The sequence below is a fragment of the Sinocyclocheilus grahami genome, unplaced genomic scaffold (assembly GCF_001515645.1).
Source record: "Sinocyclocheilus grahami isolate Dianchi unplaced genomic scaffold, SAMN03320097.WGS_v1.1 scaffold84.1, whole genome shotgun sequence".
Lineage (NCBI taxonomy): Eukaryota > Metazoa > Chordata > Actinopteri > Cypriniformes > Cyprinidae > Sinocyclocheilus > Sinocyclocheilus grahami.
The window spans coordinates 2,546,521-2,564,077 of NW_015505263.1; the positions used below are offsets into that span (position 1 = coordinate 2,546,521).

General features: G+C 38.5%; 1 protein-coding gene across 1 annotated transcript in view; it reads left to right on the top strand.

Annotated features, from left to right (window-relative positions):
* Positions 1-17,557, top strand: part of LOC107586611 (ral GTPase-activating protein subunit alpha-1-like) — a 68,904-nt gene that overhangs the window by 32,986 nt on the left and 18,361 nt on the right. The window contains exons 27-36 of the mRNA XM_016274062.1: positions 391-499; positions 1,179-1,289; positions 1,372-1,440; positions 2,776-2,907; positions 3,086-3,269; positions 5,397-6,384; positions 9,422-9,493; positions 9,659-9,782; positions 9,905-10,060; positions 16,087-16,245. Of these exons, the coding sequence (XP_016129548.1) occupies positions 391-499; positions 1,179-1,289; positions 1,372-1,440; positions 2,776-2,907; positions 3,086-3,269; positions 5,397-6,384; positions 9,422-9,493; positions 9,659-9,782; positions 9,905-10,060; positions 16,087-16,245 (2,104 nt within the window). The remainder of the gene's footprint in view (positions 1-390; positions 500-1,178; positions 1,290-1,371; positions 1,441-2,775; positions 2,908-3,085; positions 3,270-5,396; positions 6,385-9,421; positions 9,494-9,658; positions 9,783-9,904; positions 10,061-16,086; positions 16,246-17,557) is intronic.

Here is a 17,557-nt window from a genome sequence, read left to right on the forward strand (position 1 = left end):
TACACATTTGAGTCACACTTGTTTTGTTTTTTTTATGTGCAAAATGTATGTATAGATGCAGAAGCTGATTTAAAAAAAACTTTATTCAGCAAGGACACATTCAGTTGATCAGAAGTGACAGTAAAGGCAAAACATTTAAATAAATAAATGTAAATAAAGTAAAAAAATATATTTTTATACATACATTTTTACTTTAATTTACTTTATTAATTTATTTTTTAATCTTAATAAATGTTTTTGCTTGAAGTAAATTCTTTACATGGCAGATGTAAACATTTCCATTTCCATACCTAAAGCACAAATATTATTAAAGAGATTGTGCATTTGTAAATTGTTTGAATGTTTATTTTAAAGTTGAAATTAAAGTTATGTCTTTGTTTCTTTTTGCAGGTGTGTGGCTCTCTGTAGTCTGGGTATTTGGCTCTGTGAAGAACTGGTTCATGGCACTCAGCATCCGCAGATCAAAGAAGCGCTTAATGTCATCTGTGTCACTCTCAAGGTAACGGATGCTTGATTATACAACAAAATGTACATATATTCTGCTGTTAAAGATTGATTATAAATTGAATAGAAGCATCTGTGTTGTAAAAGAACCTTCACTGGCAACATAAGTGAGCACAGCAGAGAAATGATGGCATTGCCCTTGGCCTGAGTCTTCTGAAGCCGTTCTTGATGCCTGGGCTCACTGCACTGGCACAAGTGTGTTCTGTTCATCCAGAAGAAGATTATTCCATACTCCCTGCACCCACCCCTACCAGCCTTGCTAAATCTGGACCGTCTACATGTTTGGCTTCTCTGCTTCTCACAGACAGAAGGCTAATCCACTGAAGAATGCACGCTTCAGAGACTTCGAGGAATTATTACATTTCTGTCTGAAATGAAGGCTAGGGCCAACAGACACACACACACACACATACTCAAACTCAGGTCCAATCAGAAAAAGTCTGTTTGTGATTGGGTCGATTCTATTGGCTTTTCAGAGAATCTGGTGTCAGTGGAGGGTTAGACGTGAGGGTCTCTCTCCTTTGGGTGCGTTCCATGAAGCAGAATTAGGCAAAGACTCATCCTGTCTTAATCAGCTCAGATGAGGCCCAGTTTTTCAGTTTTGCTCCACACATGTCTGAGCACATTAAAGTTGCTGATTGCTTTCATTTTAACCATTAATACCTTTCTTCCAGTTCTCAAATAAAACCGTTGCTCTGGTGGCCTCAGACATTTTGCACCTGCTCATCAATTATGTGGACGAACTGCAGAAATTCCCGCCTGACACTCCAAAGAAAATAGTGGAGGTAAAGTCAGTAACACTACAAGTGAGCTGAATTTTAAGTTAAGCATGGTTTGGATGTGTGATGTTTATTTTCTGCTTTTTAGGTCCTTATTGCAACCATCACTTACCTTCTTCCTGCCACAGAGTCCTCCCCTCATGAGCTGGACAAGAGGGTATGTCTTATTAACAAATGCACCCCAACATAATGAAAGAACACACTCATGTGCATGTGAAATAAATGCTTATTTTCAACCAACAACTCATGAAGGTTTTTATTAAAGAGAAAGTACATTTAAAAAAACAGAACAGTTTGTCCTGTCTAGATGCAGCACATCAAGAAATTGTCCTGTTCTTACTAAAAAGAAATGCTTTATAAAGCAACTAAACAACGTGTTTGCAACATTATAAGTCTTCTGAAGAAATTTGATGGGTTTGTGTGAGGAAGAGGCCTAAATTGTCATAACTGTTTTGGGTGACATGAGGGTGATGCTGAGTTTCCATTTTTGAGTGTACTGTTTCTTTAAATTGGTCACCAGATTGAATGTGTCTCGCTCGCTCTCTCTCTCTCTCTCTCTCTCTCGCGCTCTCTCCCTCTCTCGCGCACACACACACAATGCGCAAAACTCCACATTTGTACAGTCAATAGCAAATACTTAAACTAACAACAAAACAGTAGCTGATTCAGAAGCGCCAGACTGTCATAGCAAAGTCAGAATTACCTCCTCTCCTAGGTTCACGAAACGGTCATCCATAAAATGCATTGCTGTTCTGTTGTAAGTAATCTTGAAGATTCCTAAATGCATCTACTTTCAAATAAAGTGCTTTTGCTTTCGCCTAGAAACACACAGCGTCTCCCTGACATGCTGCTTCAACACTAACTGGGGTTATTGAAACCACGCCTTCTTTCTTTGTGTGCACATTTGGGCGGCATTATGCAAATATTTCCACATAGTGAGGTAGATATGTGGGGGCGTGTTAGAACGAGCCGTTTTAGGGGGGTGTGGCAGAGTCTTAACTTTGATAAAGAACATCTCTTTGGATTTGAGACTTTAGGCTTTGCAACTTCAGGGATCTTATCTATGCACAATCAGCTTGTAACACTCCAAAGAGAAAGGAAAACTTGAAATCGCATCATATGACCCCTTTAATATTTTGGTAGAAATTGTGAATTTTTAGGATTCTTTAATGAATAGAAAAGTTAACAAAATCAGCATTTATTTAAAATGGAAAACATTTGTAACATTATAAATGTCTTTACTGTCACTTTTGGTTAAAAGAAGTATTCATTACTAAACCAAAAAATAAACTGTTGTAGTGTAACACTCCAAAGAGAAAGGAAAACATGAAATTGCATCATATGACCCCTTTAACACTGGAGTGGTGGCTGCTGAAGATTACACTTTTTGGCAGGAATAAATTAAATTTTTAAATATATAAAAATAGAAAGCATTGATTTTCAATAATTTTTGTAATAATTTATTGATTTATTTTGCTTTGTCTCTTTCCAGCTGGTCGTGTCTCTGCTGCTATGCTTGCTGGACTGGGTGATGGCTCTACCTCCAAAAACTCTCCTGCAGCCGGTCCAAGGAGCCTCGGACAATGAAAAAACTGACAAGTCCATCCTCAGCTGCATCTATAAAGTATGAGGGCCAACACACACATCTGCTATTAAATATATTTTTTATGTCTCAATATGCATCATTTTATTTTGTATCGCTCTTTAATTTTTATTTTTCCCCTTTCGGAACAACTCAACACATAAGTGTGCACCCCACTCTTTATTTCTTTGTATTTCTAACCCATTTGTCCACCCCTCAGGTCCTCCATGGCTGTGTATATGGGGCTCAGAGCTTCAGTAACCCCAATTACTTCCCCATTCACCTGTCAGACTTGAGCAGCCCAGACTATGACCCCTTCCTACTACTGGAGAACCTGAAGGAGCCAGAGCCACTTCATTCACCCGAATCTGAACGCTCCTCTAAACTGCAGCCCGTTACTGAAGGTGAGTGCATGTCTTCTGCCTCTCTCTTGTTCTTGTTTTGACCTTTCCAGTTTCTGTTTCCTATGCCTTGTCCTAACCAGTTGCGACATGGCAAGTTTTAAGCTTCAAGTAATTTTTCTGTCCTCACAGAAAGCCATTGAGAATGATTGACTGTTTAATATGCAGCTATGCAAAGCACAATTTTGGACCAGTGAGACATTACTGTGGGTCAAAGTGACCTAAAAATTATTTTGTCATGCAATTTTATTAAATAACAGCTTTTTACTTGGATTAACAGAACTAAATTGATAATTTCTCACTGTTGCTGCAGGATAAGACAAAAACTTGGGAAAAAACAGCTTGTCGCACAGTATCAACCATCACCCACCACATTTCACCTATCTTTATCACCTTCTGTAGTTAAAACAAGCAGAACAAATCAGAAGAAGCAGGAATTAACTACTTGAAAATGTGTCTTCATCACCGAATCTGTTTGTTTCCTCATGCTAGTATCAGTGTGTATCAGGGAGAGGACGGGTCTGAGATTGACAGCAGGGGGCTGGTTTCCTGTGCTGCCGTTGCTGTGTCTCTCTCTATCAGGCGAAAATAACTAGTCATTACAACCCTGAGTGAGACATGTGTCCACCACTTTCCTACCTCCATTATTCCTAGCGCTGGATTCTTGCTAGATCGGAGGGCACTCGGCGGCTGAGGTGGTCCGTACAGAAGACTGCTTCATCAGGATAAAATCCCTCCCCCTGAGAGCTCCGGTCTAAGAATGTTTTGGCTCATTAAGGCGGTGGAGAGTGTCGCTGAATGTGATTGGTGTGCTGTGTTGATTGGGGGGAGTGGGCCTCTGACACGTCGAGTGTACTGGTATTGGGCTGCTCTCTGCATGGTTTCTTTGTGAGTTCTGGCAGTATGTGAAGAAGGAGTGTCTCCATACAACCCTGAGTGAGACATGTGTCCACCACTTTCCTACCTCCATTATTCCTAGCGCTGGATTCTTGCTAGATCGGAGGGCACTCGGTGGCTGAGGTGGTCCGTACAGAAGACTGCTTCATCAGGATAAAATCCCTCCCCCTGAGAGCTCCGGTCTAAGAATGTTTTGGCTCATTAAGGCGGTGGAGAGTGTCGCTGAATGTGATTGGTGTGCTGTGTTGATTGGGGGGAGTGGGCCTCTGACACGTCGAGTGTACTGGTATTGGGCTGCTCTCTGCATGGTTTCTTTGTGAGTTCTGGCAGTATGTGAAGAAGGAGTGTCTCCATCGGGAGCTTCTTACCAGCATCGAGGCATCTGCACCTCTCCCCAGGCATCCTGCATTCTTCATCACACCCTAATGTCCCTGTATTCACACGAGCCGTCTGCACCTTCACTCATCTCGGCTCCGCAGGAGTTTAACACTGATAGATCTGAAAACCACTACATCCCTGATGAAACGAGTGCCTAAACTCTATTCCTTTACTTGTTTCTAACACCTTTTCATCATCACTGCAGTCTCTCCATCTCTCTCACTTTCTGAACTTTGATTAAATTCTGCACAATAGATTTAGAGATGGATCATCCGATTAGCCGATAGTGAGGTCAACTACCTAAATGTAAATTTTGTTTTGATTTATTTTATATATATTTTTAACTCTTTCTTAATTTATTTTATTTTATTTTAAATATGTTTAATGGTGGTTTAGTTAGTGTGCTAACAGCATCCCGTTGGTTTGCACAGTAAAACCTCTCTAAAAAGTTGTATCTTTAAAATTATCCATAGTAATTATCCATCCTAGTCTTAAATAGTACTAAAAATTGTAACATTTTTACTATAATTCTTGTTCTTTTTGCTCCATCTTGTTGATCAGACGATGCAATTTTATGTAAGAAACACGGCCGATTATGCCAGATGACCTGAACCAGCTTATATAATAAATATACAAGGCTCCCATAATAAAGATTGGTCAATAAGATGTTCGGTCAAGTTGATTAATTCCAAGAGAACATTCTAAATAGTTTTAAACTGAGCTTGAACACCCAAGTAGTAAGGGCTATGTAGAACCTTATGAATGATGGGCACTCTAATTGTCTTTGAAAATCTCCAGAAATGTCTGCACATACAACATCTTTAAATACATCTTTGTCTTTCTTTCTGTTTGTAGTGAGGAGTCGTATTCAGCAAGGCCTGATTTCAATTGCGGCACGCACGGTCATATCCCACCTGGTCAATCACCTGGGTCACTATCCAATGAGTGGTGGTCCAGCCACTCTGACCACCCAGGTATGCGAGAACCAGGATAACCCGTACAGCGAGAGCGCAGACCTGACCCCTGAACTCTTCGACACACCCAACTTACAGTTTTTTGTGCTCAATGGCACCACCCTGCTGTCCTATCTACAGATCCGGGCAGAGGACGGCCTGCCCGGTGGCGGGATGTCAGCTGGCCTCACCACCACCAGTGCCTGTGTTAGGGTGATCGTGAGGGACATTTCCGGAAAACACTCCTGGGACTCTGCTGTACTGTATAGTCCACCTCATTGCATTACTCCTAGTCAAACTTTGCAACTCTACTCATCCTCCAATCAAGCAGGGGGCGATAGAGAATGTGGCCGAGATGAGGACAGTCTAGAAAGAGGCAGTCAAGAAGAACCAGAGGATGGTGATTTTCAGGAGAACGAGGAGGACCTGGATGAGTACGAGGAGGATGTGAAAGAAGACAGGGAGGAGGAAGAACTTGAGGAAGAAGATGAGGAAGAAGAGGCAGGGCTGGAACTGATGGCCCCACAGGCCAAACGGCTGTGCAGAGAGGTGATCCCAAGCTGGGACTCCCTGCAGGATGGGGAGGATGCCCTGGATGAAATGTTGCAGTACCTGGGATACTCCAGCCCAGAGTGCCTGCAACGTACTGGCACACCGCTCAACATTCCAGCCCCACCACCCACCTGCGTGTCCGAGAAGCAGGAGAACGACGTCATCAATGCCATCCTGAAGCAGTGCGCCGAAGAGCGGGACTTTATGCTGCATTGTGGAAATGACCTGAACATGAGGGCTGTAGTACAGCAAGAGCCAAGTCCACAGAGACCACAGTCGGCCTTTTACTACTGCAAACTGCTCCTCAACATACTAGGCATGAACTCCTGGGAGAAGAGGTAAGACGCAGGACCACTTGAACACACATTGCAGTTGCAAATGCTTGGGAATCCTGTAGGGCAGGGGTTCTAGTGGCCCCCCAGCACTACATTTTGTAGGTCTACCTTAACTGACACATCCAATTCAGGTCTTGCAGTGTCTCTACTAGCTGAGCTGACGAGTTGAATCAGGCGTGTTAGATGAGGCAGGCATGTAAAATATGCAGTGCTGGGGGGCCTCCAGAACAGGTTTGAAAACCCCTGATATAGAGTATCCATAAGTACAAATCGTATTTGTAACAAACGTGTTATGGGATGGTGTACCCCAGCGTTTCCTAACCCTGTCCTGGGAGGCACCCCAAAAGTACACATTTTGGATGTTTCACTTCTCTGAGCCATTCATTCAGGCATTGAAGTCTCTGCTAATGAGCAGAGTTGATTCAGGTGTGTTTGATTAGGAAGAAAATGTGTAGTATTAGGTTGCCTTCAGGAACAGATTGGGCAACACTGGTTACAGGTATGGGATAGTAACTCAAAATTGCAATGTCAAACATGTATAGGAGTGATCCTTCAAAAAATCCAAACATCAGGCATCATGGTGTGCCAATGTGGTTCCCCATGCTAGATTTGTTATTTAAAAAAAAAGAGAAAAATCCTACTTTTTCGGCAAACTCAGCGATCCTCTGAGAAAACTAATCCCATCCGAATGCAAATGTCTGTGATTGTTGACAATATTTTTTTAATAACGCGTTTCCTTGTGTGTTTTGGTCAACGTTAACTACCGTAGACGCTCTTACCATGCACATTTTTGATATGTTTGCCTCCCGGCAAAGAAATAAAAAAATTCAAACAAAAATAAAATCAAGAGCCAGATCACAGAAACTGTTAAGACTGGCTACTTTATTATCAGCGTCAGGTAAGTTTATTTTTATGAAGGTGATCATTTCTGGCATAATGTTTTAATTACATACCTTTATGAACATTAAACATGGTTTTACTACAAATACTACAAATAAAGGGTTTGCTTGCAAATTACTGCAGATAAATTTACGATAATCATCATAAATGTGCTCACTACTTGCTTGACAGGATTTCAGCGCCCGAAGTCACATTTTTTTAATGCACTGTGTATTTTTTAATTGTTCATTATTTTTGAAAAGCCTGTCTCAAGAATCGGTTATCACATTTATTCATATAATGAATTCCATGTTTTTAATTTCATCATGTCCATGTCAAAATCAACAGAGAACTTGATTGCATTGTTTGTTGTTAGTGTGTTACCAAAGCTAGTCACTTTTTTGTCAATATTGAGTTTTTGGGCAGTTTATTACTAATAACAGAAACAAATTCCTCCAACCATAATTCTGCCAATTCTGTTATGTCTTTATGTTAGCATTGTTTAACCACTATATCAGAGAGTTTAATACTTTGTTCTAGGAATTAAGTGATCAACAACACTTCATCAAACCATCCTGCCATTTTTTCCCAAATGAATCACTAAATTTTTTTGGGAGAGTTTGTTAGCACAATCTGGGTGACGCTGTTGTTGAAGCTCGATAATTCATGTAAACATCCTGTTTGCTCGCACCTCTCCCTGATTGCACAGAGCCATGTTAATCTGCTTTAAACAGTCAACATTTTTCTTATCAGCTTATCCACCAATAGAGACTATAGTGGTGCTCACTTACTGCGCAAACCTCAGTTTCCGTCCCACTCCAAAATGCCTAATGGTTCCCCTCATTGTGTTTGACTGTGAGGGTTCAATCCCATTCCATTTTGTGGTATTACAGAGAATGGTTAAATATTTCCAGATGACAAATAATTGGAAAATCTGGGTTATTTTTCACCTTGAATGTAATGGCATTAATTTTAATGATATACATGCTCTGTTATGAGATTAATGAAGGAAAATTACCATTTCACCATTCCCTCATAGAGTTGCCAGGAGGGAAAAAAGCTTTTCTTCAGCAGCTCTGGGTGAATGGTGTGTGTGTGTGTGTGTGTGTGTGTGTGTGTGTACGCAGCTTTTATGGGGGGATTAATTCTTGAGGGGTCTGTTATCTGCCGAGCAGCGGCGGTACTTTTCATTTTTGCCTGATACGCTGGGTGAAAATAAAAGGCTGCTACCTTTCGAATGTGGCTGGAGGGTTATTATGAGTTGGAGAGCTGGGAGAAAATGCATAGGGGCTGTTTAATGAGGAATTGTCCTGCTGCCGCTCTCCAGGCATTCATGTATCATTTATCCGTGGTCAGAGACTAAGGCATTGCAATCCGCCGGGCCATTGTGTGTGTGAGCGCGCTCCTAATGTCGGCCTTTTATGCCGTTCGCGTGGTCGCCTCCTGAAATGGCTCACTTTCAATGGAGAAAATGAAGACCATTAAATTGCAACAAGCTAATAAAGAGACCCCTGCTCAAAGAAAAGGAGAACAAAACAAAAAGTCCTTTTAGAGAGCATCGTGTGGCTTTTCCACATGACTCACGCGGCCACTTGGAGGGAGTGAAAGAAAAAGGGGGAGAGGGAGAAAGTAACTGAACTCTGAACTATAAAAGCTGCAGACGGAAAGAAGTCGCATTATCTTAGATTTGATTTTTTTTCTTTTCATGACGTCATGTGTAGGTTTTCGTTTTACAGCCTTATCGTGTCATAAGATGTTTTTCAGCGCAGGATCTTCCATTGTTTGTTTTCATTTGCGTTTCTGTCGTGGGGTCAGATTTTCCGGGAGACTGTGAGAAAAACATGGAAGACTGTAATTAAGCAGGCGGCCGCTTAATGAAAGAGATCTAACGCACAGTCTAGAACAGCGCTTCTCTAAATAGGGTCTGTGAATAATAGCTAGAGCGTCCTCAAAAAAACGAAAAAATCTATCTATCTGTCTATAGTTCTATTATTGTCTGTCTGTTCTTCTCTGTCTGTCATATCTGTCCATCTAGATATCTTTTTTTATTACATTAATGTTGTTGTTGATCGCCTGTCTATGTGTAAGCTAATTAACCTGAAGTGATCGAAGATGAATATTTCTCTTCATTAGCTCTTATGTTTAAATGTCCTGTCTCCAGGAACAGTTTCCACCTGCTGAAGAAGAACGAAAAACTACTGAGAGAGCTGAAGAATCTGGATTCAAGGCAGTGGTATGTTATGCCACTTTTTATCCAGTGTTGTTTCTTTTAAAGCTATTAGCAACAATCTTGTAAGGGCAAAGGGACCTCATTTTCTAAAGTCTGTTGAGACCACCTGACAAAAGTGCACACCTCTTTTGCTCCTAAATTTGCTTTCTTCTCTATTTACTTTTTTAGTCGTGAAACGCACAAGATTGCTGTGTTTTACGTGGCAGAGGGACAGGAAGACAAGCACTCAATACTGTCCAACACAGCCGGGAGTCAGGCCTATGAGGACTTTGTGTCAGGCCTGGGCTGGGAGGTAAAATCTTGATAATTAATTGCTGGGTGGCAATTCATTAATAAATGTCCTATATATATTTAAATATTACTTGTAATATTTTATATGATATTAATAACTCTTACTCTTTCCTCAACGTTCAGGTGAACCTAACGAGTCATTGTGGATTCATGGGTGGCCTGCAGAGGAACAAGAGTACGGGTTTGACCATGCCTTACTTCTCCACCTCTACAGTTGAAGTGATGTTCCACGTTTCCACACGCATGCCTCCGGACTCAGACGACTCGCTCACTAAAAAGGTAAACTTGTAGAATTCGCCATTTTGAAGTCAACTTACGATTTTAGTCAGGTTACATGACAAATTTCCACCGGAGTTACTTTAGTATTATTTAGATACTATTTTAGCATATATTCGTATTTTGAATTAGCTTTTGTTTTTATATTTTCATTTTTATGTTATTTAAAGTTTTAGTAATTTTGTTATATGCTTATGCCATTTTTATTAGTTGGTTTTTTTATATTTCTATATAGTTTTAATTTATTTGTATTTCATTTATTAGTAAATCATCACTTTTTTTCAGTTAGTTGCCAAGGCAATAATTTGAAGTTTAACTTTTTTTAATCCTTTTTTTTCTTGATTTCATTTAATTATAGTTTTAATTAACAATGAACAAAACAGATTTTTATCACATACTGATACTTAGAGTTTTAGGACTTTATGTAAATAACCTCTGCATTCTGTATGACATACTATCTTCTGCTAAACACGAAGAAGGTATTTCTGAACAGTGTTATTTTTACGTCTAAATAACCCATTTTGCAGCTTGGCCAACTAGACTGAAGCTTTGCCTCGTGAAAGTACACCAGTCTCAAAACAACAAGGAGAAATCTTGTTTTCCTTCTCTCAAAAGCTGCTGATTCTCTAAAGAGTTAAACTTTCCCCCTGCCAGCTCACCTGTGGCAGGCCTTTTAGATTGTAGTCTGTGTCATTTCTTTCATAGCTCTTCTGTCTAGAGTTGTCTCCAGCAGTGTGGCTCTGCTCCTCCTGTGCGATTGGTGAAGTGGGACACAGAACCTCACTGACCTGTGCGTTCACACCTCATCATTAAACCTAACCCAGGCTAATCTGAGGGGTGGGACACTTATACCTGCCGAGAGCTGCGCTTTTGTGTTTCTGGGTTCCCCATAGAGAGAAAAGGTCCTATCTGCTATCGGAACAGAGAAAAGGAGAAAGTAATGACTCCTAACAGCTGTACTTTATTCTCTCGTTCTGCCTCTCCCACTGGCTTTTATCTTGTCTCTCTTTTATTTAAAGAGGGATGTCACACCCTTTCTTTTTCTCACTCTTCCTCGCAGTCGATGTGACCTTATGGAGAAACATTGCTCTCTAGTTTTTCTCTTTGTAAGGGTGTTTCTTCAACTATAGGCACTTTTTTGCCCTGTGGGCTTTTATAAATTAAACATTCTTTAAACACACTTTTTACATTCTAACTAGTTTATTTTATGTCTACTAATAAAATCCATCAGTGTACACACTCATCTCAAATGATGTACTGTTTAATAGTATTCAATGGTGGAAATGACGATGGCAAAAAGACTACTTTGTCTTGCTAAGGCTAATTTCATTGCAAACATGTATCCTAAATATACACAATTAAAATTTTTATATTTTCTTGCATAAATTGACTGGAAATGATGCAAGTAAAATATTTTGTTCAAGTTATATTTACTTTTCTCTTTACGTATCACACTTTTTTCCACGGACACTTTTGTCTGATTGTAAACAAGTATAACTTTTGGGGGAAAATGGTCAAAATCATTATTATTATTATGATTAATGGCAAAATTGGTAATGGTAATCAAACCACAACTGAAAAACAGGTGTTTTGTTTTCTTTTAATATATATTTTGGCTTGATAAATATTGAAATGTGTTATGATTATTTCTTTACGATAAATCAGTCTTAAAAAATGCTAATATGTTTATTGTGGATTTTCATGTTTTAAGATTGAAGTTCTGGATCTGGAACAAAGGTAGAATCCCTTTATCCATTAAGCATGTTTTATTAGATTGCGCTGTTGTTAACCCTTTGAGAAAACTTTTATTCAGTTAACTCTTTTGAAGAGATTTTTAACAGAGTTACGCCAAATACAGTTTTGGCGTTTTGAACAAAAATAAATTATAAAAACATGATGTAATTTAGCCATAATATTTCTCACCATGAAAATAGCCACAGAAGCTGAACACAAACAAACAAAGTCAAACTGAGACAAAGGTAAGCAATAAAATATAGTAGCAAAAATAAAGGCATGGTAAAAAGTTGCTATGCCAAGTCAGTTTATTGTGACCTTCATATAACAAAAAGAACTGGTACAAGCTGTTAGTTAGAATAAAAATCAACCCCTGGGACATTAAAGTGTCCGTACTTGAAGAAACACCCGCAAATGTCTGTCTGCATGGGTATTTTTTTCCGTTCACATAGGCAGCACAAATCTAATAATGTGCAGCATTATCCTTAATGAGCTAGGCTGGAAGGCTGTGATATGGGGCTGTTTGTGGAGCGGCCAGCCCCATGCCGAATGACCAATCGTTTGTCATTAGAGCTGTCCCCTCACTTCCTCACTCATACGTCTTCTGGGGCAGAGACGAGGCGATAAGGTGCTAATGCACCCCAAAGACTTATTAATGAACGCAGATAGAAATGTGATATTGCTGCGAGGGACAGTGGGGAGGGAGGGAGGGCTACAGTGGACCGTAAGAAGGACGTTTCATGGGCCGCTTATTGGGTAGGTAAAGGGTGGCTCTAATTAGATTGCCACGTTTAGTCTGAAATGGTCTCGCCTACAGCTTATTGTATCTTCTCTGTTTTTATGAGCTGGGCAGGTATGCTGAAAGGGGGGTTGTGGGATATTGTCGGGAAGATGTTGGACTGTAATTGGCTTTAAGCAGAAGGATGACAAGATGTTAGGTCTGTTTTTGTGGCCCACTTTTTTAAAACCAGTATTTGTCCTTGTTAAGAGAAATGGAGGATTATGAATGACATGCACATTAAAGTCAACATGATTTTACTTCTGTGCCATATTTCTGAGTACAACTCAATCAGAAAGAAATGTAGAACTGTAGATTTGCAGATAAGTGTTTGATTGATCTTCATATAGAAAGTACAGTAGTAAGAACAGACCAGCAAGAGGGTGGAAAGTTATCTTAAATGAGTGAAATTCAGAGAGAAAAATAAAATGCAACATAGGTATACAATGTAGCTCATGTAACACAGTTTCTCATTACGGACACCTTTTCTGTTCATTTTTTTCTTCAGTTTTTTGTTCAGTTCATCACTTTTTTTCCTGCGCATTTGTACAAATTTGAGCTCAAAAGATTGTAAAATGTACAAATGCACCAAAAAGTGCTTAAAAAAAACTAATGCAGATTTTTTTAAATATTTATCAGAAGAAAAGGCTATTGTGTTGAATGAATTTCTGATGTGATGCTACAAACTGATGTGCCATTTTTCATGATGATATATGATTTAAACTAAGATAGCCGAGATGAAAGAGCATCTTTCAGTCCTGGCTACTTTGTTGTTACTCATTTTATTTGAGAAGAGGTTGGCCACTCACTCATCAGGTAATTTTTATATTTCACATCACACTATCATTCAAAGGTTTGGGGTTAGTAATATAATGTTTTTAAGAAAGTCTGTTATACTCACCAATCCTGCATTTATCTGATCAAAATACAATAAAGCGATTTAGTAAATTATTAAAATTTCAAATAACTGTTTTCTGTCTTAAAATATAATTTATTTCTGTGATGCAAAGCTGAATTTTCCAGTACTCCATTGCTTCAGCCTTCAGTGTCACATGATCCTTCAGAAACAATTCTAGTGCGCTAATTTTAATTTTGTGCATTTCGTATCAGTGTTGCTTAATATTTTTGTGGAAACTTTTTTTTTCAGGATTCTTTGCTATCTTGAAAGTTCCAAAAAACAGCAATTATTTAAAGTAGAAATCTTTTTAACAGTATAAAGGCATGTCATGCCTCTTTTAAATCAATTTCATGCATCCTTGAGGAATAAAAGTATACTTTTTTTTTTTTTTTTATCTTACTGACCCTAAACCTCTGAACAGTAGATATAAAGTACAGTAGCAAAAATTGTTAGAGTTAAAGTCATCTAAAATATGACACATATACAGTACATGGGGGTTTTAGGAGGAAATTAAAATGCAGAACTGTACAAAACATGCATCTTTTTAACACCGTAAAATCAAGGATTTATGCATTCATTACCATAACTGCGGTAAGCCAGATCACTTTTCTTCTATAATTCAAACATTTCTTTTCTCTCTGTTTTTGTGTCATTGAAGTGACTGAGCACATCTTGCAATAATAAATTTAATGCAGATCTATATCTTCTTATCACAATGAGGATGGGCCGTTTGAATTTCTACCAGAATGTTGCCACGATCTGCACTAAGGGCCGCCAATCGAATGTGGCATTTCTCAGAATGATATTACATGATTAAACAAAGATGGCTGAGAGATGAAAGAAATCTCTCAGTCCAGACCACCTTATCATCCTATAAAACTCCAATCATTTTGTCACACGGACACACACCCTGGAACGAAATGGCAGTCCCTGGTCTGCGGCAGTGCAGCTGAAGGCTGGATGTAATTCATGGCTGTAATTTGAGCACGAGGCATGAGGTGAAGTGACGTGTGGGGCGGTTGGGCCGGTGAAGGTTTTTTTTTGGACTGCTGTCCCTGCCCTGCAGGGGAGCTGAGGGGACCTCCATGCCACACACGGCTATATTCCACCCAAATTAGATTGGGTCTGTCCCTGTGCTGCATTGCCTATCATGACTTCTCAGAGGCAAATTGGATTTGCAAGGGCTGCTGGAGAGGCTATCCAGAGCACGATCTTCCGATAGCAACTCCTAAACCATGTTAACTAGACACTAAAGTGTGTCAGCAGTGCAGCCGCTGGTGCCACAGCGTACACACATTTATTTTTCTGCTTTTTTTTTTTTCTTCTTACAGCTGCTGTTTTATGCAATGTTTATTGTCTAACATGCTCTCTGAAGGATTAAAAAAAATGTCTATACTTGCCAATTGCCAGGGAATTGAGAACATTTGTCAGCCGTTATTGTCCATGAAAATGATAATCAATGTATTATTCTAAAATATATTTATTAAATATTATTTAATTATAATTATTTTAATATAATATTTCATTATAAAATTTAAAAATCGGTGAAGTTAATAAATATATATATATTTTTTAAATATATTTAGTTTTTTATATTATATATTTATTGTCTTTCTGGCACACAATTGCGACTAAATTCAGAGAATTTATTATATAAAAACATTTTCACTTGCCAATTGCAAGTGATTTGAGAAAATTCAGTGGCCATAAATTTTGTTTGTAGTTCATCAAAATAAATCAGTGCATATGTTATTAAATATTTGTATTAATTAAATATATTATCATAATGTTAAATAGTTTATCTTTTTTAAATGTTTTATTTTTATTTTTTTTACTTTTATCTACTTATTATTATATATTTATATATTATTATTAAGTTATTATGTTATATTACCTTATGGCAATTATTTTGCTGCTTTTATTTTTTTGTAGCATCACATAAAAACTAGTCACTGCTATATACATTTGAAGGTTGGAGAGTATTCATTTTGGACCTGCTCAGCTTCACGTTCCCATGATCCTTGCTGTTTTAAATAGCTTGAGCTGTAACTGCAAAGTAGAACTCTGCAGTTAAAGAAATAAACAATGTCCATCGCTGAGTCCAAAGGACAGAATTTGTCATTAGTTGCATAAAGGTTGCGGCCGTCGCCCGGGACAGTTGACGGGTCGCTGTGCCCATGGCCTTGGCAGTGATTGAGTGGGTCCCGGGAAGATGGAGTGATCGGTGGAAGATAGATGAGAGGAGGAGAGACGGACCGAGTGTCCGTTCACTCAACTGTCACAGCGCAAGGTTAATAACGCTGGAGTGGATAGCACTGTACCACGGCTACATGCAGTCGAGATTCAATTCAAACCAGTTCAATTTTTGCTTTTGTTTTGGAGAACATGACGGTCATAAAATATGACCAGCATACAAACTCAAGGCTTCTTGTATTGTTACGGAGTAAACAATGCATACAAGTGTATTATGCATGTGAACCCCACAATGAAAGTGAGGTATCACCATTCAGCATTAAGTTACTATAGAGGAACCATATCTTTAATAAGTATACTTTAAATCTGTTTGGACAAAAGCATAATCTAAATGACATCTTTTATGTATTCTCTCTCTCCATACAGTTAAGACACTTGGGTAACGACGAAGTGCACATCGTTTGGTCCGAGCACTCGCGGGACTACCGGAGAGGCATCATTCCTACTGAGTTTGGAGACGTGCTCATCATCATCTACCCCATGAAGAACCACATGTACAGCATCCAGATCATCAAAAAACCCGAGGTGAGCGCAACAGTGAACCAATAAGGACAAAAAACTGTCATTTAGTTGTTTCTGATTCCTGTCTGTAACTAGACATGTCACAAACAAATAATTTTATGAATTAAATCATTTTTTAATCTTTTTAATTTATTCAAATAGATTTGTGAAACATATTTAAAGCACCTGACTCTAGTAGAAAACTTTATCTGTGAGTAAAAGTGCAGGATGGGGATAAAATGTTGGATATACACTACTGTTCAAAAATGTGGGGCCAATTAGATTTTTTTAATTTTTTTATGTAATTCATATTTTTATTTAACAATAAGGAATTTAATTATTCAAAAATCAGTTACAATCTTTAAAAAAATAAATTTCATATAAATGTTCTTTGTACTTTCTATTCATAAAAGAAACCTGCAAAATGAATCATAGTTTCACAGCACAACTGATTTCTGAAGGATCATGTGACACTGAAGACTGGAGTAATGATGCTGAAAATTCAGCTTTGTGTCACAGGACAAAATTACATTTTAAAATATATAAAAATAAGAAACAGTTGATTTAAATTGTAATTGTTTAAATTAAATACTATTTCACAGTATTACGTTTTTACTGTATTTTTGATCAATACTTATAGCCTTGGTGATCATATGAGACTTTTAAAAAAATATTGCAAAAATTTTCGCACCTCAAAATTTTGAACGGTAGTGTAAAACACTAATAATGAACAGCGTTATATAAATAAATATTAATTTTATTACCAAAAGAACGTGACACCTTGGACTCTTTTTGACACTTGTGAATTCGTTTTTTTTAACCATTTAATTGAAGCAAATTGTCTGAATGGGCCTATAGGCTAAATGCATTCCAATTCCCTGAAACCCTCGTCCATACTTTAAACTGGAAAAAATGATTTTAATGGCTGCTGAACAGCGAGATCGGTATACAGTAAAGCAGAGATATTTGTTTGTGCATCACATCCATTTGTTGTTCTGTAAATGAGCTCAATGTTTGGTACAGGAGACAGTGGAAGCATATCTGTCTTTGGGCACTACCAGCCATTGCTTCCTGCTCAGTTATGTCAGGGCTAATTGAATGAATGGGATTCTCAGAATCGAATTCCGCTGTGGAGATGGATCCGAGACGAGAGGCTCAGTCTTTCATGCAGTCTGAGGAAATGTAGAAAGATGGAGAGATAAAGAAAGATGAGGCCTGGCTTTTATGAAAGTCCATTTAGACCCCATTTCAGTGCATGAGGGCTATTCACTGTGTCTTTTCTTCTTAATGTCAGGGATATTTTTTATGTAACAGGATGAAATACGTCGGAGGTTTT